The 27,633-nt window shown below is 45.1% G+C and overlaps 2 protein-coding genes across 5 annotated transcripts; one reads left to right on the top strand and one right to left on the bottom strand.

The window, feature by feature from the left end:
* Window positions 1-1,847: 1,847 nt before the first annotated feature.
* On the top strand, window positions 1,848-22,134 carry clk2.S (CDC like kinase 2 S homeolog). 4 transcript variants are annotated; one of them, XM_041574085.1, is made up of 14 exons: window positions 1,848-1,924; window positions 10,025-10,123; window positions 14,985-15,145; window positions 15,345-15,552; window positions 17,719-17,812; window positions 18,158-18,224; window positions 18,571-18,687; window positions 19,520-19,686; window positions 19,882-19,976; window positions 20,108-20,237; window positions 20,407-20,489; window positions 20,578-20,657; window positions 21,404-21,494; window positions 21,579-22,134. In XM_041574085.1, the coding sequence occupies exons 3-14, from the start codon at window positions 14,985-14,987 to the stop codon at window positions 21,759-21,761; spliced, it is 1,476 nt and encodes a 491-aa protein (XP_041430019.1). In that variant the 5' UTR covers window positions 1,848-1,924; window positions 10,025-10,123; the 3' UTR covers window positions 21,762-22,134.
* LOC108700622 (coagulation factor V) lies at window positions 5,307-9,533 on the bottom strand. The gene is made up of 3 exons (XM_018233815.2): window positions 9,476-9,533; window positions 8,543-8,573; window positions 5,307-6,706 (listed from the first exon to the last, which is right to left on the bottom strand). The coding sequence occupies exons 1-3, from the start codon at window positions 9,531-9,533 to the stop codon at window positions 5,320-5,322; spliced, it is 1,476 nt and encodes a 491-aa protein (XP_018089304.2). The 3' UTR covers window positions 5,307-5,319.
* Window positions 22,135-27,633: the final 5,499 nt, after the last annotated feature.

Raw genomic sequence — 27,633 nt, 5'->3', positions numbered from 1 at the left:
TGGCTGGGTACTAGAGCGGGAGACTGTCTGTGTACTAGAGTAGGAGACTGGCTGGGTACTAGAGTAGGAGACTGGCTGGGTACTAGAGCAGGAGACTGGCTGGGTACTAGAGTAGGAGACTGTCTGTGTACTAGAGTAGGAGACTGGCTGGGTACTAGAGTAGGAGACTGGCTGGGTACTACAGCAGGAGACTGGCTGGGTACTACAGCAGGAGACTGGCTGGGTACTAGAGCAGGAGACTGGCTAAGACCTTGAGAACAAGAGTGTTTACTGTCTTGAGAAAGAGACTGGCCGTGCCCATGGATAGTGGACTGAGTGGATACTTGAGCAGGAGACTTGATAACGCATGAGGAAGTTGACTGGCTTGCCGCTTGGACAGGGGATGAATTGTAGCCTTCCAAAGAACAATGTCTTGGTCCTTGAGTGAGATACTGGTTCAGTTCTTGAACAGGAGGCTGGTTGGGCACATACACAGGAGACTGAATCACTGCCTGAGCAGAAGACTGACTAGGTCCTAGAGCACAAAGCTGAGTGGAGTCTTCGTTGTGGGATTGCCTGGGAACATGGGCAGAAAGATGGCTGTATAACTTGGTAGAAGGCTGGCTGAGTCCATGAACAGAAGCATGGGGTTGGCTGGGTAGTTGGGTGGAAGGTAGGCTGGATAAACAGGCAGAATGTTTGTTCAGTCCTTGGGAAGAAGACTTGCTGGGTATGTGGACAGGTGGCTGATTGAGTCCTTGGGTAGTAAACTGACTGGATACTTGGGCAGGAGACTGGCTGAGTCCTTTGAATGAAAGCTGATTGTGTTCTTGTGCAGGAGATTGGTCAAGTCTTTGGGCGGGATCCCGGTCAAATCCCTGGACATATTTCTTGGGTCCTTGAACATTAATCTGGCCAGATACTTGGGCAGGAGACTGGTCATATCCATGGAGAAAAGGCTGGTTGTATTCAGTAGATCCAGCTGCAACATGTTGGCTGATTCCATAGGCTGGTGGCTGATGTAAGGCGAAAGACTGGGTTGGTCCTGAATCCATAGACTCGCTATTCTGAGGGACAGGAGCAGAAACCTGGATATTCCCAGAGGATGGAGCCTGATTGAGTTCTGGGGCAGGGACTGAAAGCTGATTTGCTCCTTTGAGGGGTAAATTGCAATTTGGTTGGACAATAGGCTGATTAATTGCTAGGGCTAATGGTTGTCTAAGCCTGGGGGCAGCAGGCTGGCTGAGTCTTTGAGTAAAAGGCTGAGTAGGTACAGGGGCAACAAGCTTGCTTGTTCCATATGTGAGAGGCTGGTTGTCTCTCAAATTTAGATGCTGCCTACATGCTACATGCTGAGCAGTGTCCCCTAATTCAGGAAGGATCTTCTCACTGGCTGAGTTGTTCTTGTTGAGTGCATAGGACTCTGAGTACTGATTAGGTCCCACAGCAGGAGGGTCTTGGGTGGATCTCCCCGAAGGAGCATGCTGTTGGTCTGGAGCTGGAGGGTCCTGGATGTATCTCACTGTAGGGCCCCGTGGCTCATCAGGATGGTGCTGAATGGGTCCCAGAACAAGAGGGTTCTGGTTAGCTTTCACTGTAGGCACAGGCTCCTGGCCTGAGTCAGGGGGAGCTGTAGTGGACCCAACTGCTGGAGTTGTATGCCTGGGACTAGTAAGAGAATGCTGTTGGATTGTTGCCACTGTGTCCTGTGCCCGGGGTAGATATGATGCTTGTTGCCTGCCCATCAGGTGGCTACTGGGCAAGTTATCTCCATTTCTGGGCTCCATGGTGCTCAGGAGCTGTTTCCGTGTGATCTTCTTGCCTGGGTCCCCATGTTCTTCCTCACAGTGTGGCTCTGCTGTGCATCCTCCCCATCACTAGAACCGCTCATTCTATCCATGACATCCTATACCAGGAGCTGAGCGAGCTGAGAGCACACACCCAGGTGAGGAGACAGAGAGGGAGGAGGATTCTAGTGAGAGGGGGAGGGAGAGACATACAAGGGAGGAAGGCGAGAGAGTGTGAGGGATGGGTGGAGGGGGAATAGAAGGCCCAGTAGAAAGAAGAGACAGAGTAGTAATGGTGGCAGAGAGACAGACGGGAGAGGATCTGTCTCATCAGCGCTGGTGCCTGGATAACATCCTTTCCTGCTGGTACCTGATCATGAGGAAGAGACGGCAGTTAGTGAGAGACTGCAAGCCTTGTCCAGTAGCTCCCTCTAGTGACTGCCTGTATCCTCACATACACCCTCATATCTCCAGCAGAAAGGTGACCTCTAGGATTTGGGAATGTCCTTCTGAGAGCGCAGGGGGCGCACCGGGTTCTTGTTACCCTGTGATGTGCCCCCCGGTCTTACTGAGGGTGGAAATCATTAAGCTGGTGACTCAGGGCAGTGGGAGGTGTTTGGGTACTGGAGTTATAATGGTTTTGGGGGCATAGGGCAGTGGAAGATGTCATTGGGGGGGTCAGGGCAGGAGGAGATGGATTACTATTGGGGATATCATGTCATTGGGGGCTAAAGGAAGGGCAGAATGGCCACATTTGGGGCATTTAATGACATTTTTGGGCTCAATGTGGGGGGGAAGATGGTTGGATATTGGGGATATAATGACATTGAGGGGCTCAGGGCAGTAGGGTTGCCATCTGAAGGGCTGCCCAGGTCAAAACTGCCTGCCTGGTTTTCTAAATTGGAAAACTGTGCAGGATTTCCTATAATTGACCCGGCAACGGGCCAATCGGCGATCGCTGTGTCATAACCCTGCCCATGGCATCACCATCCCGCCCCTGCCGCATCACAGTCTCGCCCCCTGCCTGGAATCCACTGGCTGAAAAGGTGGCAACCCTAGTGCAGAGGGAGATGTTTGGACATAAGAGATATAAGAATATCGGGGGGGGGCTGCGGGCATATAATGACATTGGGGCCCATGGCAGGAATAGTTGGGTGGACCCTGAAGATATAATGATATTACATACCTCCCAACCGGCCGTTTTTCATGGGACAGTCCCGATTTTGACAGCTCAGCCCACAGTCCCGGATTGTTAATGAAACTTTCTCTTTGATCTCCTGCACTGAACAGCCAGAAATAGATACAGTTTTTAAAACTTAATTGGCTTTTGGCAGAGAGCCCAGAATAGATTCTTAGATACTTTTGTAACAATTTAAGATAAGCAGGTCTCTTGGGGAAACTGTGACAGCTTAAAGGGCAATTCACCTTCATTAGAAAACTGTAATAACATAAAACCCACAGAAATGTGTTCAAATTTTCATAACCTGCCTAATTTTGTAAAATGGACATTAGGGGCTGTGGTCATAAAATGGGAGTGGTCAAACAATTTCACAAAATCTTTTTCTCCCTCCAAAATGTTGGGAGGTATGATACTGGGAGCTAAAGGCAGGGGGATAATATTGAATATTAAGGATATAATGATATTGTGGCTCAGAACAGATATTTAATTCCTGGGGTGGGTGGAAATATGTTGGGTTGGGGGTTCAGTGTACCCTCAGGTTGAAGTACATTAGCTCATAAAACACACACACAAAAGGCTGGCCCTGAGTGAGTCTAAAAGAGGAGGAGGCTGGTAATGGCCCACATAATGCGTTTGTCATTGAACTTCTTGAATTCATTTTGACACATAACTACTAACCTGCAGTGTATATACATGTTTTGAACAAGTCAATAGCTCCCATTTGTTATATTATTCAGGCTGGGAATGACACAGGGAGAGGGATTGTGTCCATGGAGTAGGAGGGGCCTGGTGGTGTGGGGGCAGTGAGTGGAGGCTGAGGAAATGCAGTGGGCGTGTCTTTAGGGGAGGAGCAGAGGCAGATCCAGTGTAATTCCACATGTAACTCATGTCCTTGCACCTAAGTCACTGCATCCTCCTTTATTATCTCTGCCTCCACACGTCTCCACTACTCACCAGCTTTTCTGCCCCATTTGCCACTTGAGGAGTGAGGCTGTTCAGGAGGAGTTGAGGAGTTAAAATGTTTAAGAGGAGTTGAGGAATTAGAATGTTCAGGAGGAGTAAAGAAATGAGAATGTTAAGGAGGAGTTGAGGAGTGAGAATGTTCAGGAGGAGTTGAGGAGTTAAAATGTTTAAGAGGAGTTGAGGAATTAGAATGTTCAGGAGGAGTTGAGAAATGAGAATGTTAAGGAGGAGTTGAGGAGTGAGAATGTTCAGGAGGAGTTAAAATGTTTAAGAGGAGTTGAGGAATTAGAATGTTCAGGAGGAGCTCAGGAGTGAGAATGTTCAGGAGGAGTTGAGGAGTGAGAATGTTCAGGAGGAGTTGAGGAGTGAGAATGTTCAGGAGGAGTTGAGGAGTTAAAATGTTTAAGAGGAGTTGAGGAATTAGAATGTTCAGGAGGAGTTGAGAAATGAGAATATTAAGGAGGAGTTGAGGAGTGAGAATGTTCAGGAGGAGTTGAGGAGTTAAAATGTTTAAGAGGAGTTGAGGAATTAGAATGTTCAGGAGGAGCTCAGGAGTGAGAATGTTCAGAAGGAGTTGAGGAGTGAGAATGTTCAGGAGGAGTTGAGGAGTTAGAATGTTTAAGAGGAGTTGAGGAATTAGAATGTTCAGGAGGAGCTGAGGAGTGAGAATGTTCAGGAGGAGTTGAGGAGTGAGAATATTCAGGAGGAGTTGAGAAATGAGAATGTTCAGGAGCAGCTCAGGAGTGAGAATGTTCAGGAGGAGTTGAGGAGTGAGAATGTTCAGGGGGAGTTGAGGAGTTAGAATGTTTAAGAGGAGTTGAGGAATTAGAATGTTCAGGAGGAGTTGAGAAATGAGTGTTCAGGAGGAGCTCAGGAGTGAGAATGTTCAGGAGGAGTTGAGGAGTGAGAATGTTCAGGAGGAGTTGAGGAGTTAGAATGTTTAAGAGGAGTTGAGGAATTAGAATGTTCAGGAGGAGCTCAGGAGTGAGAATGTTCAGGAGGAGTTGAGGAGTGAGAATGTTCAGGAGGAGTTGAGGAGTGAGAATGTTCAGGAGGAGTTGAGGAGTTAAAATGTTTAAGAGGAGTTGAGGAATTAGAATGTTCAGGAGGAGTTGAGAAATGAGAATATTAAGGAGGAGTTGAGGAGTGAGAATGTTCAGGAGGAGTTGAGGAGTTAAAATGTTTAAGAGGAGTTGAGGAATTAGAATGTTCAGGAGGAGCTCAGGAGTGAGAATGTTCAGAAGGAGTTGAGGAGTGAGAATGTTCAGGAGGAGTTGAGGAGTTAGAATGTTTAAGAGGAGTTGAGGAATTAGAATGTTCAGGAGGAGCTGAGGAGTGAGAATGTTCAGGAGGAGTTGAGGAGTGAGAATATTCAGGAGGAGTTGAGAAATGAGAATGTTCAGGAGCAGCTCAGGAGTGAGAATGTTCAGGAGGAGTTGAGGAGTGAGAATGTTCAGGGGGAGTTGAGGAGTTAGAATGTTTAAGAGGAGTTGAGGAATTAGAATGTTCAGGAGGAGTTGAGAAATGAGTGTTCAGGAGGAGCTCAGGAGTGAGAATGTTCAGGAGGAGTTGAGGAGTGAGAATGTTCAGGAGGAGTTGAGGAGTTAGAATGTTTAAGAGGAGTTGAGGAATTAGAATGTTCAGGAGGAGCTCAGGAGTGAGAATGTTCAGGAGGAGTTGAGGAGTGAGAATGTTCAGGAGGAGTTGAGGAGTTAGAATGTTTAAGAGGAGTTGAGGAATTAGAATGTTCAGGAGGAGCTCAGGAGTGAGAATGTTCAGGAGGAGTTGAGGAGTGAGAATATTCAGGAGGAGTTGAGGAGTTAGAATGTTTAAGAGGAGTTGAGGAATTAGAATGTTCAGGAGGAGTTGAGAAATGAGAATGTTCAGGAGGAGTTGAGGAGTTAGAATGTTCAGGAGGAGTTGAGAAATGAGAATGTTCAGGAGGAGTTGAGGAGTGAGACTGTACAGGAGGAGTTGAGGAGTGAGAATGTTCAGGATGAGTTGAGGAATGAGAATGTTCAGGAGAAGTTGAGGACTGAGACTGTTCAGGGGGAGATGAGGAGTGAGAATGTTCAGGAGTAGTTGAGGAGTAAGACTGTTCAGGAGGAGTTGAGGAATGAGAATGTTCAGGAGGAGTTGAGGCGTGAGAATGTTCAGGAGGAGTTGAAGAATGAAAATGTTCAGGAGGAGTTGAGGAGTGAGAATGTTCAGGAGGAGTTGAGGAGTGAGACTGTTCAGGAGGAGTTGAGGAGTGAGAATGTTCAGGAGGAGTTGAGGAGTGAGAATGTTCAGGAGAAGTTGAGGACTGAGACTGTTCAGGGGGAGATGAGGAGTGAGAATGTTCAGGAGTAGTTGAGGAGTAAGACGGTTCAGGAGGAGTTGAGGAATGAGACTGTTCAGGAGGAGTTGAGGAGTGAGAATGTTCAGGAGAAGTTGAGGACTGAGACTGTTCAGGAGGAGTTGAGGAGTGAGACTGTTCAGGAGGAGTTGAGGAGTGAGAATGTTCAGGAGGAATTGAGGAGTGAGACTGTTCAGGAGGAGTTGAGGAGTGAGACTGTTCAGGAGGAGTTGAGGAGTAAGACGGTTCAGGAGGAGTTGAGGAATGAGAATGTTCAGGAGGAGTTGAGGAATGAGAATGTTCAGGAGGAGTTGAGGAATGAGAATGTTCAGGAGGAGTTGAGGAGTGAGAATGTTCAGGAGGAGTTGAGGAGTGAGACTGTTCAGGAGGAGTTGAGGAGTGAGAATGTTCAGGAGGAATTGAGGAGTGAGACTGTTCAGGAGGATTTGAGGAGTGAGACTGTTCAGGAGGAGTTGAGGAGTGAGACTGTTCAGGAGGAGTGACAATGTTCTGAAGGAGTTGATGGTGTGTACATATATATATGTGTGTGTGTATAACAGTATATCTCCAGTGCCCGTGGATGGGTAATATTGAGGCACTTGCCAAACACAGGAGGAAGCTGCCAGACACCTGTACAATATGGAATATGAGAATGTTAAGGAAGAGTTGAGGAGTGAGAATGTTCAGGAGGAGTTGAGGAGTTAAAATGTTCAAGAGGAGTTGAGTAATTAGAATGTTCAGGAGGAGCTCAGGAGTGAGAATGTTCAGGAGGAGTTGAGGAGTGAGAATGTTCAGGAGGAGTTGAGGAGTTAGAATGTTTAAGAGAAGTTGAGGAATTAGAATGTTCAGGAGGAGCTGAGGAGTGAGAATGTTCAGGAGGAGTTGAGGAGTGAGAATGTTCAGGAGGAGTTGAGGAGTTAGAATGTTTAAGAGGAGTTGAGGAATTAGAATGTTCAGGAGGAGTTGAGAAATGAGTGTTCAGGAGGAGTTGAGGAGTGAGACTGTTCAGGAGGAGTGACAATGTTCTGAAAGAGTTGATGGTGTGTACATATATATATGTGTGTGTGTATAACAGTATATCTCCAGTGCCCGTGGATGGGTAATATTGAGGCACTTGCCAAACACAGGAGGAAGCTGCCAGACAACTGCACAATATGGACTGGTTGTGTAGCACTGACCTGACCTCCATGTGGGACAAGGACATTAACGGGGGAAGATCTTGTGAGTATTGTGAAGCTGAAAATGGGGTGATCCAAGTGCTATGGCAACTGTATGTACAGCACAACTAGAGCCCAATGTGCTGTGGGTTTCAACTCATAGGTTGGACAGATCTCTCTCTAGCAGCTGCTGTACAATGTGGTGCTGGTGTCGGAAGTGTGGGGTCTAGTCGCAAGACTGAGTAGCATCTCCGGAAAATCCCATTCTCATCTAAAGCTGGCCATAGACTCAAAGATCCGATCATACAAATCCTTGATTCGTACGATTTTTGGATCATGTGTGGAGTGTCCCGACATTTATCTTGCGATGCTGATCGGTCGTTCAGTTGATCGGACAGTTCAAAAGATTTCTGTCGGCTGACGATCATATCTTTACATGTATTGCCGATCTGACGATCTTCAGTGGGAATAAAAACAATATATAGCTTACAGGTGCAGCCAATTAAAAATGTCAGTCTCTTAGATAATTTCTTGCCGACCCCTTCACAGTCTCTCAACGGTATATAAGTCCAAAATCAAGCATATATATACTCCCAAAGGAATATGTATAAGAAGAGATCAGCGCCTGTGGCAACAGAAATTAAAAACAAGCATAGCGTAATACGTTCATAATATGTAATGTCACCCCGTGCATACACTAAATATTAAATACGTGTATTCTCCCCTTTTCCCTTCAGGTGACTATTAATGGGGGGGGGGGGGGGGGTAAGTTAGCGATAGAGGTGATGGGAAGACGATGACTTTCCTGTAAACCGAAAATATATTCCAGGGGTGAAGCGCCTCCACCTTCTATATAAAATGCCTACTTACAAACCACTGTCGTGGTATTATGCATATAACGAGAAGCTCTTTCTGGTCCCTCCTTCGGGTTTCGCCGCTCCTTCCAGGTCCCAAGCCAGGGATTAAACCAGTGATAGTGTAATACCGTTTTTTATTTAAAACAAATTAAAATCAATTAAAAATTTTACACTCACATTTACCCTAGCGGGTTTTGCGCATTCAGTCCAATAAAAAGTTCGTATGGGGTCCCAAGGGATAGTTCTGTTCACTCACTCCAGACTCCCTCGTGGTGCCTTACTTCTGGGCTGTGGTGTCCCCCAAATAGTCACCTGAAGGGAAAAGGGGAGAATACACGTATTTAATATTTAGTGTATGCACGGGGTGACATTACATATTATGAACGTATTACGCTATGCTTGTTTTTAATTTCTGTTGCCACAGGCGCTGATCTCTTCTTATACATATCCCTTTGGGAATATATATATGCTTGATTTTGATCTTCAGTGGGAAACTGTCACTGTCAGCTTTGTCGGACATAAACTTTCCTACGACTGCTGTGGGGCAAAACATCGGCTGATCTGTTCTTTACTGCTTTGTTTGATCTGAATGGTTAGTGGCAGGTCGGGAGATGAGAACGTATGATCGTTCGTCCAATATTGCAGGGAAATCTTTGCGTCTATGGCCAACTTAACAAGAATAGTATTATGTGGCTGCACTTGTTCCACTTCATTGGATATTGTCCCAAAATGGCGACTCAAGTCATCCAGTGTGGCCCTGTTGGCAGTAGAGAGGTGCTTAGGAACTAGCTAGTAGTAAATCATTTACAAGGTTAATATAGGTCACACCAACACTTCTATATGTCTGGGAGGTGTCCACCTAGGGACTTTTCCATGTAACTCCCTACTCTGCAGTGTGGTCTTGCTTACAGACATTTATGGACTAAAATATTCTGTTATATGCAAGTCCCAACTGGTAGAAATGAGGTCACTTCAGAACACTGTTCTGTGCTATACAGTATGTAAGGGGGGTAGCTTAGCAGTACTGGCTAGCTCAGATATTGTTGAAGCTCCTTATGCAGCAGGTGAGGAGGGATGGCAAATGCATGTGTGAGGAGCAATTCTTCAGTTAGGGAAGATGAAGGAGCTCCCTGGCATTCTGGAATAATGGTTCTGACTGGTTGAGCAGAGGTCGCATCATCATAAGACTTGTTATCCAACCATAAATGTGGCACCTTTGGTGGCTGTGTTGTCTTCTGTTGCCATAACCAACATGGCGGCTTTGTTCCCCATTGTGACATAAAAGGGTGCCAAGATGGCAGCACGGCCAGCTCAGAAGAGGAGCCACCCATCTAATCACTGGCCCATATCCAGTACCTTACCCAGGTGGTTTCAGTCTTTGGGGAACACACGGCTCTATAGGGATAAGGGTTGCTATTTTGCATGATAGTCATAGAACTGAACCTCCAGCAGTAGGAGTGGGAGGTTCCATGGACAGAATGAGTTGGGGAGTAGTCCTTGTGGTTCCAGGACTCAGCAAGCCTCCAACTGAGCAAATAATAAAATCTAAACTAACTGTAAGTAGCTACTCCAAGGTGGAACAGAAGAGTCAGGGGATGGACGTGGCACCAGCCTATATAGTGGAGGACCAAGTTCTTCTCTCCAGCCTTTCCACCTGGTCTAGTGGTGACAAGCTGCCTAAGCCAGTCTACTGTCCAAGTTATAAGATTACTCATGAAAAATGAATGTACAAACTTACTGCATGATATATTCTTCACTTACAGGAGTTCATTGATTTGGGAGCGACCTATGATGGAGTCTTAGATGTGAAGTGTTGTACCACCTCCCACAAGAGATCCACAAGAGGTTGGACAACCCTCCAGGTAGGTCTGTGGTATGGGGGGTGGAATCACTAACCTGCCTGTTCTGGTTGATTATGGTTTAGTGTTTAAGTTAGAGATACTATCGACATTTAATATTGATAATAATTATATATTAGGAAGTATAGATGTTACCTCACTTTACTCGCTTGTACCCCATGAGGAAGGGCTTGATTCAAATCAATACTCTTTGGAGAACTAGGCAGGATTATTGTGGTTACGATCAAGGCTGCCATCAGGGTGGCACAGGGGGTACTGTTGTACCAGGTCTAAAGGGGGGGTCCTACTTTTTGAAATAGCCGGCCCCCCTTGACAGCACAAAAGTCGTGCCGAACTGCTGTTCCCAAAGAGCCGAAATCCCAAAGAGCAGAAGTCTCGATGTCCCGAAGAGCCGAAATACTGAAAAGCCGAAGTCCCGAAGAGCCAAAATCCCGAAGAGACGAAAAGCCAAAATCCATAAGAGCCAAAATCCTATAGAGCCAAAGTTCTGAAGAGCCGAAATTCTTAAGAGCCGAAGTCCCAAAAAGCCGAAGAACTGAAGTCCCGAAGTCTGAAGAGCCAAAGTCCCGAAGAGCAAAGGTCCCAAAGAGCCAAAATCCTGAAGAGCCGAAGTCCCAAAGGGCCGAAGGCCCCTAAGAGCCAAGGTCCCGAAGAGCCCAGGTCCTGAAGAGCCGAGGTCCCGAAGAGCTGAGGTCCCGAAGAGCAGAAGTCTCGAAGAGCCGAGGTCCAGAAGAGCCGAAGTCCCGAAGAGCTGAGGTCCTGAAGAGACAAGGCCACGAAGAGCAAGGGCCCAGAGGAGCTGAAGTCCTGAAGAGCCAAGGCCCTGAAGAGCCAAAGTCCCGAAGAGCCAAAGTCCTGAAGAGCCGAAGCCCCGAAAAGCTGAAGCCCCGAACAGCCGAAGCCCAGAAGAACTGAAGTCCTGAAGAGCAAAGGTCCCGAAGAGCCGAAGTCCTGAAGAGCCAAGGCCCCGAGGTTCCGAAGAGCCAAAGTCCTGAAGTCCCAAAGAGCCGAGGTCCCAAAGAGCCGAAGTCTGGAAGAGCTGAAGTCCTGAAGCCTCAAAAAGAGCCAAAGTTGAAGTCCTAAAGGGGCAAAAAGAGCAGAAGCCTGGAGTTCAGTTCAACTGACAATAATGGATTTTATTTTATTAAACCCCTGGCCACCAGTGTATTATTTTATTAGTCTATAGACCCTGCCAACAATGTTTTTTATTTAACTTCTAGGGCTGCCCTGGTCACAGTTATTTTAAGCCCTGTCTGACCTCCACTGTCACAGGTTCCTCAGGTCCTGCCTGGGCTGCTTATTATCAGTTATCATGAGGAGGCTACTGAGTGTCTATACTTTACTATAGGAAGACTTGACAACCTGCCCTCGTGCAAAATGGCTGCCGCTGGCGCAATCACGTGACATCAAAGAAGCGGAGCCATAAGGAGTGGAGCGAAGCGCGTATCAGCTGACTGGTGGGCGGAGCCGTATGCGCTGGTGGCTGCTGGGTAGGCGTGCGTGAGCGAGCACAGCTCTGAGAGAGAAACAGACGGAGGTAGCGGCGGGCAGGAGCCCGTATACACGCACCGCAATCACGGACTTTTTGTGGGACAAGAGAACCGGCCTGGCTGCGAGAGCGGTGAGAGAAAGGGACCGCAGCAGGGTCACACTATGGAGGTGGGGTCCCTGAGGGGAGTTTGTGAGAGAAAACATCAACAGTAGCGGCTCAAGATGGCGACGGAACCCAACCGCTGAGAGACAAAATGGCGGCTGCAATGGGCCTCTTTGTGTGTCTTGTCTCTCTCACAACTGTCTCTATACCCCTGTATTAGGAACAACTGTCTCTCTCACAACTGTCTCTATACCCCTGTATTAGGAACAACTGTCTCTCTCACAACTGTCTCTATACCCCTGTATTAGCAACAACTGTCTCTATACCCCTGTATTAGGAACAACTGTCTATATACCCCTGTATTAGGAACAACTGTCTCTATACCCCTGTATTAGGAACAACTGTCTCTATACCCCTGTATTAGGAACAACTGTCTCTATACCCCTGTATTAGGAACAACTGTCTCTATACCCCTGTATTAGGAACAACTGTCTCTATACCCCTGTATTAGGAACAACTGTCTCTATACCCCTGTATTAGGAACAACTGTCTCTATTCTCATCCCCAACTGTCTATATATCCCAGTATTGTTACCTCTCTCTCTGTGACACACAACTGTCTCTATTCTTATCCCTATATACCCCAGTATTGTTACCTGTCTCTTTACTCTCGCCTCCCAGCCTTGACTCGCTCCATGTTTCTGTTTACAAGTTAAAGGAAAACTATAGCCCCAAAATGAATACTTAAGCAACAGATAGTTTATATCAAATTGAATGACATATTAAAGAATCTTACCAAACTGGAATATATATTTACATAAATATTGCCCTTTTACATCTCTTGCCTTGAACCACCATTTCGTGACTCTATCTGTGCTGCCTCAGAGATCACCTGACCAGAAATACTACAACACTAACTGTAACAGGAAGAAGTGAGGAAGCAAAAGGCAGAACTCTGTCTTTTAATTGGCTCATGTGACCTTACATGTGGTTTGTATGTGTACACAGTGAATCTTACGATCTCAGGGGGCGGCCCTTATTTTTTAAAATGGCAATTTTCTATTTATGATTACCCAATGGCACATACTACTAAAAAAGTATATTATTATGATAATGGTTCATTTACATGAAGCAGGGTTTTACATATGAGCTGTTTTACTCAGTATCTTTTAACAGAGACCTACATTGTTTGGGGGGTATAGTTTTCCTTTAATTCCCAGGGACAGGGACTTCTCTTTTCCATTGAGCCCAATGTCTGTAAATCCCCCGTCTGCCCCTGTCATTGTCTTTATACCCCTCCTGATCCAGTGCTCTGCTTCCACTACTACTGTCTCTCCTTGTGTATATACTGCAGGCCACACGTTGTTTATTCACTGTCATCTGCTTTATATTGACTATGAACAGTCATTTATTATCATTATTGTGTGTTAAGTACAAATAAGCTATACCCTCATACTGTACTGTCTAAGGGAATCAATATGGCACCTCCTCCTCCCATATGTATAAATACAAATATACAGAGAAGGAATGTTCTGGGCACACAATAAGCTATACCCTCATACTGTACTGTCTAAGGGAATCAATATGGCACCTCCCTCCTCCCATATGTATAAATACAAATATACAGAGAAGGAATGTTCTGGGCACACAATAAGCTATACCCTCATACTGTACTGTCTAAGGGAATCAATATGGCACCTCCTCCTCCCATATGTATAAATACAAATATACAGAGAAGGAATGTTCTGGGCACACAATAAGCTATACCCTCATACTGTACTGTCTAAGGAAATCAATATGGCACCTCCCTCCTCCCATATGTATAAATACAAATATACAGAGAAGGAATGTTCTGGGCACACAATAAGCTATACCCTCATACTGTACTGTCTAAGGGAATCAATATGGCACCTCCTCCTCCCATATGTATAAATACAAATATACAGAGAAGGAATATTCTGGGCACACAATAAGCTATACCCTCATACTGTACTGTCTAAGGAAATCAATATGGCACCTCCTCCTCCCATATGTATAAATACAAATATACAGAGAAGGAATGTTCTGGGCACACAATAAGCTATACCCTCATACTGTACTGTCTAAGGGAATCAATATGGCACCTCCCTCCTCCCATATGTATAAATACAAATATACAGAGAAGGAATGTTCTGGGCACACAATAAGCTATACCCTCATACTGTACTGTCTAAGGAAATCAATATGGCACCTCCCTCCTCCCATATGTATAAATACAAATATACAGAGAAGGAATGTTCTGGGCACACAATAAGCTATACCCTCATACTGTACTGTCTAAGGGAATCAATATGGCACCTCCTCCTCCCATATGTATAAATACAAATATACAGAGAAGGAATATTCTGGGCACACAATAAGCTATACCCTCATACTGTACTGTCTAAGGAAATCAATATGGCACCTCCTCCTCCCATATGTATAAATACAAATATACAGAGAAGGAATGTTCTGGGCACACAATCATTATTGTATTTATACATATGGGAGGAGGAGGTGCCATATTGATTCCCTTAGACAGTACAGTATGAGGGTATAGCTTATTGTGTGACCAGAACATTCCTTCTCTGTATATTTGTATTTATACATATGGGAGGAGGAGGTGCCATATTGATTCCCTTAGACAGTACAGTATGAGGGTATAGCTTATTGTGTGCCCAGAACATTCCTTCTCTGTATATTTGTATTTATACATATGGGAGGAGGAGGTGCCATATTGATTCCCTTAGACAGTACAGTATGAGGGTATAGCTTATTGTGTGCCCAGAACATTCCTTCTCTGTATATTAGTATTTATACATATGGGAGGAGGAGGTGCCATATTGATTCCCTTAGACAGTACAGTATGAGGGTATAGCTTATTGTGTGCCCAGAACATTCCTTCTCTGTATATTTGTATTTATACATATGGGAGGAGGAGGTGCCATATTGATTCCCTTAGACAGTACAGTATGAGGGTATAGCTTATTGTGTGCCCAGAACATTCCTTCTCTGTATATTTGTATTTATACATATGGGAGGAGGGAGGTGCCATATTGATTCCCTTAGACAGTACAGTATGAGGGTATAGCTTATTGTGTGCCCAGAACATTCCTTCTCTGTATATTTGTATTTATACATATGGGAGGAGGAGGTACCATTGGGCAGTGTATGCTGCTGATAAGAGTAGGTGTTTGTGGCATGAGGTATGTGTGTGAATTGGGTAAGTAATAATATTTGCCCTTTGCTTTAGATGCCTCACTCCAGACGTTACGGTTCGTCAGAGAGGGGCAGTTACAGAAGTCGCAAGCACAGGAGGAGAAGGAGCAGGTCACGGAGCAGCAGTAGTAGTAGTGACAGAGGCCGTGAGCGCAGGCACAAGCACGGTGACGGTTACCATGAGAGGTCTCGCAGGTAATGCTGCTGCCATGTCTCGTTGTTTCCCTCCAGCTCTCTACATGTGGCTGATTAGGTTGGGGCAGAAGCCTATTTATTGCCCTTATAGCCCCTCTGCAGCCTAGATCAGGTGCTCCCATGAGCTGTATGTGCTAGTAATGTCTGTAATGTGCCACTGAATGTTCTGTATGTTCATCTGCACCTCTCTCACCCTCAGTTATGAAGAGCGCTCGTCAGACAGAAGAGCTTATGATCGGCGTTACTGTGACAGCTACAGAAGGAACGACTACAGCAGGGACAGAGGGGACGTGTACTACGAGACAGACTATGACTACAAGCACTCTCGGGACGACAGCTACAGGAGCACTCGCCGCAAACAGAAGCGGAGGAATCGCAGAACCAGGTCTTATAGCCAGTCCTCATCGGTGAGTAGCCCCCCGTCCTTCCTTTAATGCCCACCCCCTCCTTTCTTTTTAAGATGATTAGAAGATGTGGTAAGTAGTCTTTCCCCTCCTGTGTATTTACTTGTGTTTATACATCTAGTGATGTCCCATTTGGCTACCTATATTATGTGAGTGTGAGTCCCAGAGCATTATGGGAGACTGTATATTAATATACATATGTCTCTTGTAAATACACCGGTCTCTGCAGGGCCACAAGCACGTAGTCTACTAAGCTGCGTTTAACCCTTTGCTTGTGTGTTATATTGGGGGGGAGGGGGCTGTTCAGACCTTTGTGGCAGTTTCACACAGGGATTGGGACCAGTACTGACCTTATGTAAAAACCTAAGCTAATAATACGTGCACCCTTCTACTTGACTTCAATTTGTGCGCCCCCCACCGGAACATAAAATGTGCCCCCATTACTGCGCTAAACCTACATTTCTTTTTAGCTCTCTGCTCTTCTGCCTCTTTTAAATGCCACTTCTGCTGTGTATAGTTGGACTATTTCGGCACAAGTTGCAGTGAACCTGTGGGGGCCTCTGGGACCCCCAATCACATCTTTTCCCAGCCGCTGAGCATTGCAAGGCACAAAGTGACATCCTATGACACTATAATGGGAACCTTCACCTTGGTTATAAAGTCATTAAAGGGCTGCTTCACCTTTAATATGTTATAGAATGGCTCATTCTAAGCAACTTTTCAGTTGGTCCACTTTTTTCCTTCTTATAGTTGTTTTTTTTTTTTTTTTTTTTTAATTATTTTCATTCTTCTGATTCTTTCCAGTTTTCAAATGGGATGGGGGGGGCCCCCCCCCGGCCCCCCCCCCTGACCCCATCTAAAAAAACAAATGCTCTGTAAGGCTGCAGGTTATATCACTCCAAGATGCACAACCCCTTGAACACCCATCCAGCTGTGGGGCTACAATAAGAATTGCTTCTGTGCTGCCCATTGGCTGGTTCTGCTCAATACTGCTCCTGTGCTTCCAATAATATGGATATGCATGGGGCTGCTCTTGATACTGCTCCTGTGTTCTATTCCCATTTAGTCTCACTTAGCTGGGTATTTGCCTAAACCTATTGTTATATTTCATATCATTTCTGACCCAGACAGGAGTGTAATGTGCTGTCAGACCATTTTGTACAAGGCATACTTGTTTCATGGCCTGTAAATGGTTACAAGAACTGTCATTCTATTAAATGGGACTGCCCTTCAATTCCACCATGTGGCATCACTTTCTGCTTCATCCTAATCCATTCCTACAGGCACCCGCACATGAGCCTTTGTTTCATTAATCATTATTATCTCTGCTTCTGTGCTTTGTATGGCCTTTTTACTCTGGACTGGGAATATATGGTGACTTTTGTGTTCCCTGTTGGGAATGTATAGAAGTCTGTCAACTCTGCAAACTGGAGCTGGGAAACCAAGCAGGCTTGCAGCTCAGTGCTGAGTATATGAACAGATAACTATGGTAGGAATATACAGTCAGAGCTCAGTATATAAAGGAACTATATGGCTGCATCTATATTGGGAATATACAGTCAGGGCTGAATATATAAAGGAACTAGGGTTGTATCCATGGTAGGAATATACAGTCAGGGCTGAGTATATAAAGGAGTTGGGATGGGAACATACAGAAGGCTATGAGTATAGTGCATGGAATATAATGGGAGGGTTTGGGGTATTTGGTGATGTGAGGGCAGTGCGGAGAGTGTGAGTAGCTTGGGGTGTTTGCTGGTAATATATTGATGGAATATATATGTGTATTTAGATCCTCCTCACTGACCCCAGTAGCATGAAGACTGTATTTGGATATTTTCTGGCATTTGGGGGGGGGGGGGGTCCTCACAGTGTTCTCTCTGTTCCTATTTTTTTCCTTCTCTTGCACCGATGAAACAAAGCAGAATGTTTTTTTTTTTTTTCTTTTTTGATTTCTGAGTTAGTGTGTTTGTATCTTGACCTGTTCCCTTGCAATATCCCTATCGTTATATATTCCTATGTGCCGTATGAATTGGCTGGGAATCTACTGCTCACCCTCCTACCTCAAAACAACCTTGTGAATTTCCAAACCAACCTACCAATGTGCCGCTGGTTTGAAAATCTGATTGGCTGGCGAATGGTGATGTTTGGCTGGGGATGACGGGCTAACAGAGGAGTCGCCAGAGCAGCCGGCGGGCAAAGAGTGTTGAAGACGACGTGGAGGGCCACCTGATCTATCACAGCGGCGACTGGCTACAAGAAAGATGTACAGCCAAATCGTAACATAATTTAGCTCTCTAGTTCTAAGACCCCCTCCCCCAGAGACGCTGCACACCTGTCTTTTGTTTATTTTTATTTGTTTTTTACTTAAATTAATAAGAGAAACAAACGCCCTTTCCTCCTCCTTCTTAACTCCTTTATTACTTTATAAATCTGCCACATCCATTTTCCAGTATGTTTCTGGCTAGGAAGCTAGTATAGACTTCTCTATGTAGAGATATAAGCAACGTGTTGGTGGCTCACGCCTCAGCCTGACATTGATACACTGAATATTGTTGTGAGCTTTCCCAGCACCGGCCAGTGCACCCACTCTTTTCTGCTTCCCACACAGATGAGATTGTGAGCACACTTGGGGAAGGAACGTTTGGCCGAGTTGTTCAGTGCAAAGATCACAGGAGGTAAGTGTGTCTTGTGCTACACATGGATACAACTCATTCTGCCTTTACTGCTTTTATATTCCATTTCACCATAGCAATCTGCACATGGTCAAAGGTTCAGGCAAAGTTTGAGTGTTAATGTTATTCAAACGGGTCCCACACACGGACAAATCTGGGGCCACAAACTGGCTTGTACAATGTAGCTGTATGCTCAGGAGCCTGTGAGCCATGCATGTGGCCAGATTACACTGCAACCAATGGAAGGGGTTAGGGCACCTTAAGGAATTTAACGATGGCATGTGACAGCATTTTGTAATGATCTTTGGCATTGCTTTAATCTCTCTCCCTCCTGCGTGTGTGGCTTTAGGGGAGGATCCAGAGTGGCATTAAAAATCATCAAAAACGTGGAGAAATACAAAGAGGCGGCTCGTCTGGAGATCAACGTATTAGAAAAGATCAACGAGAAGGATCCGGAGAACAAACAGTAAGTTCCTACTGTGAGACAAGTGGTAGGTTATGTGAGAGTGCTGCCCTTTGTGTAACATGTTGCAGGCAGTCTCACATGAAATGCTAATTTAGTGCACAGAACAAATGTATCCAAAAAACAGAAATAGCCATAACAAAAGGACAGAGGAACCTCAGTGCTCCACAGTCCCTGAGCTTCTCCCTCTTAATGTCTTTTAGGGTAGAATAAATCTTATTGGTTTGTGCGACACTGCCTACTACTTGTATTGCTTATATTGTTTATCTTTACATATGTATCAGCTGCCTCCCTTTCATCAGTATTTAAAGGGGAACTATCGTGAAAATGTATTATAAGCTTCAGCATACTGAAATAAGAAACTTTCTAAATACAATCAAATATTTGGTACTGTTTCTGAAATAAGAAAGTTAGTCTTCCCTATATTAGATCTAACTGTCAATGATTATCTGACACCCAACTGCTGAATGAAGAGAGAATGAAAAGAAACAAATGATAGAGGGATAGTAAAGATAAACTTGATTATTTCAGAAACTGTACAGAATATTTGATTGTATTTAGAACGTTTCTTATTTGAGTATGAGGAAGCTTATATTAAATTTTCATTTTCGCGATAGTTCCCCCTTTAATAATTGTCTCTCTTTGAGAAACCCGTCTATGCAGTGTTGCAGAACCCCTTAATCCCTGCCTATGCTGTGTAACAGAATACTGTGTGAGAGATATATCTGAGTGTGTGTGTGTGTGTAAGAGAGATATATCTGAGTGTGTGGGAGAGAAGAGCAGTGTAAGGGAGATCTGATCTTTGTGCACTCACTTGCACCCCCGTTCTCCCCAGCCTGTGTGTGCAGATGTTTGACTGGTTCGACTATCACGGACACATGTGCATCTCCTTCGAGCTGCTTGGTCTCAGCACATTTGACTTCCTGAAAGAGAACAACTACTTCCCGTACCCTATCCACCAAGTCCGACACATGGCCCTGCAGTTGTGCCAAGCTATGAAATGTAAGTGAGCACCCTGGAAGAGTGGGTTTGAGAATGGGGAAAGGCTGGGGCTGGAGAGTGAGGTGCGATGGTACAGCAGTGAGCTGGGAGGATATGTGTTGCTATATAGTAGTAGCAAGCACACCATGGGCTCATGTGTTGGGGAACATTTAGACACAAGCTGTGTATATTTGTAACACTGATCTTTCATTCCAGTTCTACATGACAACAAACTGACTCACACTGACCTCAAGCCAGAAAATATCCTATTTGTCAGTTCTGACTATGAGCTGAGGTACAACATGGAGAAGGTGAGTAATGTTGCTGTACCTTATCAGTGTTAGTACTCCCTTGTGTACCCAAGCATTAGACAAGGGCAGTAAGAATGGCTGCGGATACTAACAACCCTCTTTTTCTTCCCCCGGAACCTGATTGCATGAAGAAACGAGACGAGAGATGCGTCAAGAGCACAGACATCAGGGTTGTGGACTTTGGCAGCGCCACATTTGATCACGAGCATCACAGCACCATTGTTTCCACACGCCATTACCGGGCACCAGAGGTTCTACTGGGTAAGCTTTCCCATTGCCAGAGTACAGTGAATGTCCCCACTCTTTTGTATTATACTTGCTGTCTCAATGGAGTCAATTCTTGTTATTTGCTGAGGGTTCTGCCATATATCTGCTCCTCTCTGCACTGTATTGATACTATGCTTAACAGAACCTTTGTTTTCCCTCACAGAGCTGGGCTGGAACCAACCCTGTGATGTCTGGAGCGTTGGCTGCATTATATTTGAGTACTACGTGGGGTTCACCCTCTTCCAGGTAAGTCATGTGGCTCTGCTGTTATTGGGAACCATAGTGCTAATCACATTTCATCAAGCCACCAACCCCTTGTTCTGTTTTCCTGCAGACCCATGATAACCGTGAGCATTTAGCCATGATGGAGAGAATACTCGGCCCCATCCCCTCACGGATGATTAGAAAAACCAGGTGAGCCAAATCTCCTGCCCCCCCCAAATCTTCTCTTGCCCTGGGGCTCAGGTCAGGGGGGCTTGGTGATTATACCCCAGGTAGGGTATTTCTCTGCTTAAAGGGATTCTGTCATGACTTTTATGGTGTAGTTTTTATTTCTAAATTACCCTGTTTTCACTGCAAATAATTGACTGTACAATATAAAATGTCATTCCTGAAGCAGCAAGTGTATTTAGTTGTAATATTGGTGTGTAGGTGCATCTCAGCTCATTTTGCCTGGTCATGTGATTTCAGAAAGAGCCTGCACTTTAGGATGGAACTGCTTTCTGGCAGCCTGTGGTTTCTCCTACTCAATTTAACTGAATGTGTCTCAGTAGGACCTGGATTTTACTATTGAGTGTTGTTCTTAGATCTACCAGGCAGCTGTTATCTTGTGTTAGGGAGCTGCTATCTGGTTACCTTCCCATTGTTGTTTGGCTGCTGGGGGGGAGGGGCTGATTTCACTTCAACTTGCATAAAGAGTGACTGAAGTTTATCAGAGCACAGAGTCACATGACTGGGGGCAGTTGAGAAACCGACAATATGTCTCACCCCATGTCAGATTTCTAAATTTAATATAAATAAATCAGTTTGCTCTTTTGAGAAACGGTTTTTGCTGCAGAATTCTGCTGGAGCAGCAATATTAACTGATGTGCTTTGAAAAAAAAAAAAAAATTCCCATGACCGTATCCCTTTAATCTTTTCTCAATTCTCTGTCCCAACAGGAAGCAGAAGTATTTCTACCATGGACGCCTTGACTGGGATGATAACACATCAGCAGGTCGATATGTGCGAGAGAATTGCAAGCCCCTAAGGGTAAGACCCCCCCCCATGTGCTGTCCTCTGTCTGTGGTGTAAGTGTGCATAGGTGTAACACTTCCCTGTATTCCTTTCTGGCAGAGGTACATGATGATGGAGACTGAGGAACACCACCAGCTCTTTAATCTGATTGAGGGATTACTGGGATATGAACCCTCCAAGCGCATGACACTGGCAGCGGCTCTCAAGCACCCTTTTTTCAACCCGTTGAAGGGAGACCCAACACTTAAGCACTGGGACACTGGCCGGGACATAAGCCGATGATTGGAGTGCATTCATGAGCACTAGCACCTGCACTCCCATACCTTCCCAAGCTTGTCATGATGAATTGACAGCCGGAACCAACGGTGCTCTTTCCTTTTATACCTGAATGGACTGAACCTTTCTTACATGTAAATCTGTGTTAATATGTAAGATACTCTAATTATATGCCGATATATATATCACACAGGCTGTCCTGTAAATAATACCTGCCTGTAACTGCCCCTGGGGGTGCTTAGCTGCCCACTTTAATTTATGTCAATGTTAGGGAGGAGGGCAGCAAGCTTCTCAGATGTGATGTCAGCGAGCATCATCCTGTTTTTATAAGCTTTTGTATAGTGTTTGTGAGAAATAAACTCAATATGTTTGTATTTGGGATGCCCAAAGTGTGCCCCCCTTACTTTCAACTGCCATGTACTCGCTGTGTACAGTAAATTATAAGAACCACTCTGCAGCCATTTTCTCCCAGCCATCTTGTATTGGCTCATCATGAATGCTCTGTTATACAGATAGCTAGAATCTCAGCTGCCATAAAGCAGGACAGGACTGCTGCTTACAATGGGATCAGATAGGATCTGTGCAGCCACTGGGACAGAATGTTCTGTTATACAGATAGCTAGAATCTCAGCTGCCATAAAGCAGGACAGGACTGCTGCTTACAATGGGGATCAGATAGGATCTGTGCAGCCACTGGGACAGAATGTTCTGTTATACAGATAGCTAGAATCTCAGCTGCCATAAAGCAGGACAGGACTGCTGCTTACAATGGGGATCAGATAGGATCTGTGCAGCCACTGGGACAGAATGTTCTGTTATACAGATAGCTAGAATCTCAGCTGCCATAAAGCAGGACAGGACTGCTGCTTACAATGGGGATCAGATAGGATCTGTGCAGCCACTGGGACAGAATGTTCTGTTATACAGATAGCTAGAATCTCAGCTGCCATAAAGCAGGACAGGAGTGCTGCTTACAATGGGGATCAGATAGGATCTGTGCAGCCACTGGGACAGAATGTTCTGTTATACAGATAGCTAGAATCTCAGCTGCCATAAAGCAGGACAGGACTGCTGCTTACAATGGGGATCAGATAGGATCTGTGCAGCCACTGGGACAGAATGTTCTGTTATACAGATAGCTAGAATCTCAGCTGCCATAAAGCAGGACAGGACTGTTGCTTACAATGGGGATCAGATAGGATCTGTGCAGCCACTGGGACAGAATGTTCTGTTATACAGATAGCTAGAATCTCAGCTGCCATAAAGCAGGACAGGACTGTTGCTTACAATGGGGATCAGATAGGAAATTTTTTTTATTAGTGAAAACTTAAAGCGTAATACAATATTCCTTTCAATTCAGAAAGAAACTAAATATTCAGACAAAAAAAAAACATCACCAGTTAACAGGTAAAAAGTTCATCATTTTTCAGTTTGCAAGAGGTTTCCCATCATACAAACCTTCTGTCCATGAAAAAGATGCTCAAGCCGGTCACAAAGTCCCAAGTCGGACTTGCTATTATTAGGCCTCCCAGCAGCCTCCTCCCTTTCAGCTCCATATACAAAGGTTTGCTTTCACACAGACTAACATATGGGGAAATGCCTGAACTGGTGATGTTTGTTTTTCTCTCTGTACACTTATGTATTGACTTTTCCTGTACTTCACATGGCAGTGGGTACTAATGGGGTTAATCCCTGGTCACATGACTTGCAGGAAATAGAATAAATTTGAATTCCAGCCCCACAATCCATCCTTCTTTTCCTGTGCGTGAGCTCTTCCCAATACAGCAGGGTCTCTGGCCTGTGACTGCTGAAGCTCCAGGGTTTAATAAATGTATCCTGTGAGGGTCTTATCCAGACCATGGTCTTCCTTTGCCCGTACATCACAGTAAGCCGCATGCTGGTTGAACTGGCGCAGTAAGTCGATGGTTATATTCCAAATGATTTAAGAATATAAACAAGGGCAAGGTCTCTCCTCGTGTTCACTCTGTTTAATAGCTTGAAGCCTCCTATGTAATTACAGTGTGTATTTAACATCCATAAGGCCCGGCTAATCAAGTGTGGCGTGGTCGGGCCCCCCTTACCCTCGGGGGCCCCCTACAACTCTCCCCCCTGTCTCCCCCTGGTGGCTGCCCTGTAGGTACTACCAACAAAAAGCCAATAAGGTCAGTCAGAGATTCACACATCTCCATTTGGATGCATTCAAATAGCTTTGCTTGTTGTCTCTTTCCTTCAGGAAACCCAAATCGCTCACCACAGACCTCACTATCTGATCAATAATAACATCTTCTTGGCTAATTGACCTTCTACAGCGGGATTTGCACAGATTTTACCTCATCACTGATATTAATAGGTACATGGTCCCTCTATCCAAGCGAGTTGGGCAGACACAATACCGTAGGCTGCATCATCATAACATACTTGTTTGATGGAAGGAACTTTGAGGGACAACTGTGATTGCACAGTTTTTGTCACAGGACAATCCACAAGAAACTGTTCTTGGGTCTCATCAGTAGGACAACTCCACGGGCACACCTTTTCTGCAATATTAATAAGTAACACAGATTGCCCCTGAAGGGAGAGCCAATTCAGATCAAAATATTTGGGAGGCAGCCTTCTGTCATTGAGCAACCAGAGGCTCTGAGAAAACATGTCCCCCACGCAGTCCGTCAAGGCCAAGGGGACAATGAAATAAGTTCCCAGGATTCTGTGATAAATTTGCTTCCTCGCAACAGAACTTAGTTCTCCAATTCCTATGTCCCACTTCCTCAAAAGTTTCACTCCCTGCTCAAGATGTGGTTGGAGATGCCATCCACGCACTCGGACTTTCTTCACGCTACTGCCAAGTACCCAATCTCCCACCAGAGGCGATTCCTGATGCAACTCTCCCACAGGGAATCAGTTCTTTGGCCCAGGATCCCCAAGTTAAACTTCAGGAAGATGGATCCAAAGAAAGCCACTGGACATAACATGCCCAACCCTCCCTCTTTCCTCTGCAGGTAAGTAATGCCCCTTTTTACAGGATTCAGCCTGTTTCCCCAGATTAACTGGAAGAACAGACTGTGGATCCGAGCATAGAGAGCTTCTGGCAGCGGATACACGTAGGAAACAAACAAAAAGATAGGGACCAGGTAAGTCTTCACGAGCTTCACCCTTTCTCTGTAGGACAGCTTCCATCCCTTCCATCGCTGTACCTTTGCATTTCTGGCATCCAACTTTTCTTCCCAGTTTTGCCTGCCATCATCTCCCTTCCCTAAGATTCTAATCTAGTTGGGGCTGTTGAAAAATCCTGGAGAGGAAAGGCCAGCTCCTCATTTAATGACCAAAAAGCTTGAGACTTAACCATGTTGACCCGAGGCCTCTGAGTAACTTCTGACGATTTTGGACAACACTCTCGCATCTACCTGACAAGAGACTGTTACCGTGACATCATCAGCATAGGCTACTGACCTGAGGGGCTGGCTATGGGGAACAGAGAGACCCTCAATTCCACTAGCCTGCAAATGCCTTAAAAAAGGATTGATCGCAAAAACATAAAGCAGAGGGCTTAAGGGACACCCCTGTCTCACTCTGGCCCCGACCTCAAAGTTTTCACCGCGCCACCCATTGATAAGTGGAAAACTTACTGCCCCTTTGTACAAAGCTGAGAGCCATCTAATGAATGTTCCCGGGATGCCATACTTTGCCAAAATGGCCCACAGATACTCATGATCCACTCGATCAAAGGCCTGGAGCCTTCTTTTTGGTGAGGCAGTCGATGGCAGCTTTGACTTCATCCTCCATGATCTCAGCTGTCAAAGGCTCAAAGTCCAAATTAGTTACATCAGGCCCTGGGGTTGCCTCCAGGAAGGATGAAGTCCTCCCCTTATCCAAAGCCTTAGCCCGGAACAGAGAAGCGTAATAGTCTTTCACTATCCCAAGGATGCCCTCCCTTGATGTTTGTAACTCATCCTTGGGATCGATCAGACCGGTGACAAGTTCCCGCCCAACATTCTCTTTGCAGTTTAAAAAGGGGTCCGGCGAGTGAAAACTCCTGTAGTCCCTTTCCTGCACAAGAGATTTGTACCGGCTGAACTGACATTCCATGATCTGGGCCTTCAGCTGGGCAATTTTTGACCCCTCCACTCCAGAGGACTCCAACTTCTTTAAGAAAGTTAAGTACTTTTTATATTTGCTACCCTCCCTACGTACAGATAGCCTATGGAAGAAAGCCCGGAATGAACTTTTTACGCTTTCCCACCATGATGACAATGTCATAAAAATCAACTCTCCCAAATTGGTGCTGAAGAAGTGCCTCAAAAGACGTTTGAACAGACTCGCCCTCCAAAGAATCCACAGTAAGCCTCCAAAGACCATTACCCCTTGCCGGAATAGATGAGGTCCCAACTGTAAAAGTTTCTGATGGTCAGAGTATTCTACCCCTCCTCTCACATCAGTGAATTCTTCGCCTGCCTTGACAAAAGCCATATCCAGACGGCTACTCCTTTGTGCACATCTGTAGTTATGTATCAACCTCCAACCACCCCCATGGGCTACATCAACCAGGCCAGCCTGCTGAATAAGCATGTTCAAATAATAGCTTTCAGATGTCCTCATTCTTCCAGACCGATCTTCTGGTCTAATAACCTGGTTGAAATCACCGGCCAGAATGACCGGGAGCGATGTGTGCAGAAAAGGTCTGATCTCAGCCAGTAATGCCCTCCTACCTGATATAGACTGTGGCCCATAAATGTTTATGAGACAAAATCATCTTCCATTTAAGGTGACATCCAACAATAAACAACGGCCAACCTGGATCTTGAGTAGTCGATGTACTTTAATATTGAGACAATATCCCTACAGAAACCTAGACCTCTGGACTTTAACGCTACAAACATTTGAGGTAAGAAGAGCAAAATGTTCAAAAGTACCAAATTGGCTGGCAGTGAAAGGGTTAATTACAAGTAGAAATGATGAGTAAAATGTGTACTGCCCACCAGCAGCCACCAGAGGGCATCAGCCCTTTCCCCTTCACTATACAGAGAAAATGCCAAGACTGAGTGAAGAGCGGTGCCCACAGGCAGCAGTGACTTGTATGAACAAATATGAGCTCTCTGATTAACAGCAGGACACGCATGATTGTCAGCTCCTTGTGTACGGAGCATCTGTATCCTGACGTGATGGCACAATGGGCATGTTTAATAGAAATATATATTGGCACATTTTGCACCATGATGTGATTATTTGGGCTCATACAGATCACAGTATGGGACATTGTCTTCAGCAAAGCAAGAGTAACAAGTTCAACTCATTTACTTATAATGTGTCTAAACAAGTGACAACAACAACAACAAATGAATAAATCAAATATATATTGTATTCAGTAAAGACACAGAAAAAAAGTAGGGCACCAATGGTCATTAGAAGTATATGAAATCCATTCATTTAGTCCAAACAAGCCGAGGGTGTATTTGTGAATCTGAACTCCCTTTGCAGTAGCGCCTCTCATGGCCAATCACCATGCACAGTGCTTGTACAATGTACCCCATGCACCAACAATTCTATAGACCTGGCTAATGGATTGAATAGACCTGAAAAGTCCAGAACTCAACACCATTTCATGTTTAGTCTTATTAAATGTGCTTTGCTAGGGCCCCAAACAAAAATATATTTGCCCTTCAAAATCTATTGTTTATGGAAAATCCTGACTTGGTGAGTATTGATCTCATATCGCTGAAAGGTTGGTCTCCTGTTTGGAAAGGAATCTGTTGCCTGTTAAATGGTGGAATTCCTTACAAAGCCCTGTAGCACCTACTCAGTCTGAGGACTGGAGACTTCAGCACTTGCTCCATTTAGCTTATAGGAAATTGTATAATAATAATAATATTGTATATGTTTTTAT

This window comes from Xenopus laevis, chromosome 8S (genome assembly GCF_017654675.1).
Source record: "Xenopus laevis strain J_2021 chromosome 8S, Xenopus_laevis_v10.1, whole genome shotgun sequence".
Taxonomy (NCBI): Eukaryota; Metazoa; Chordata; class Amphibia; order Anura; family Pipidae; genus Xenopus; species Xenopus laevis.
This window is presented reverse-complemented; position numbering and strand designations above follow the sequence as displayed.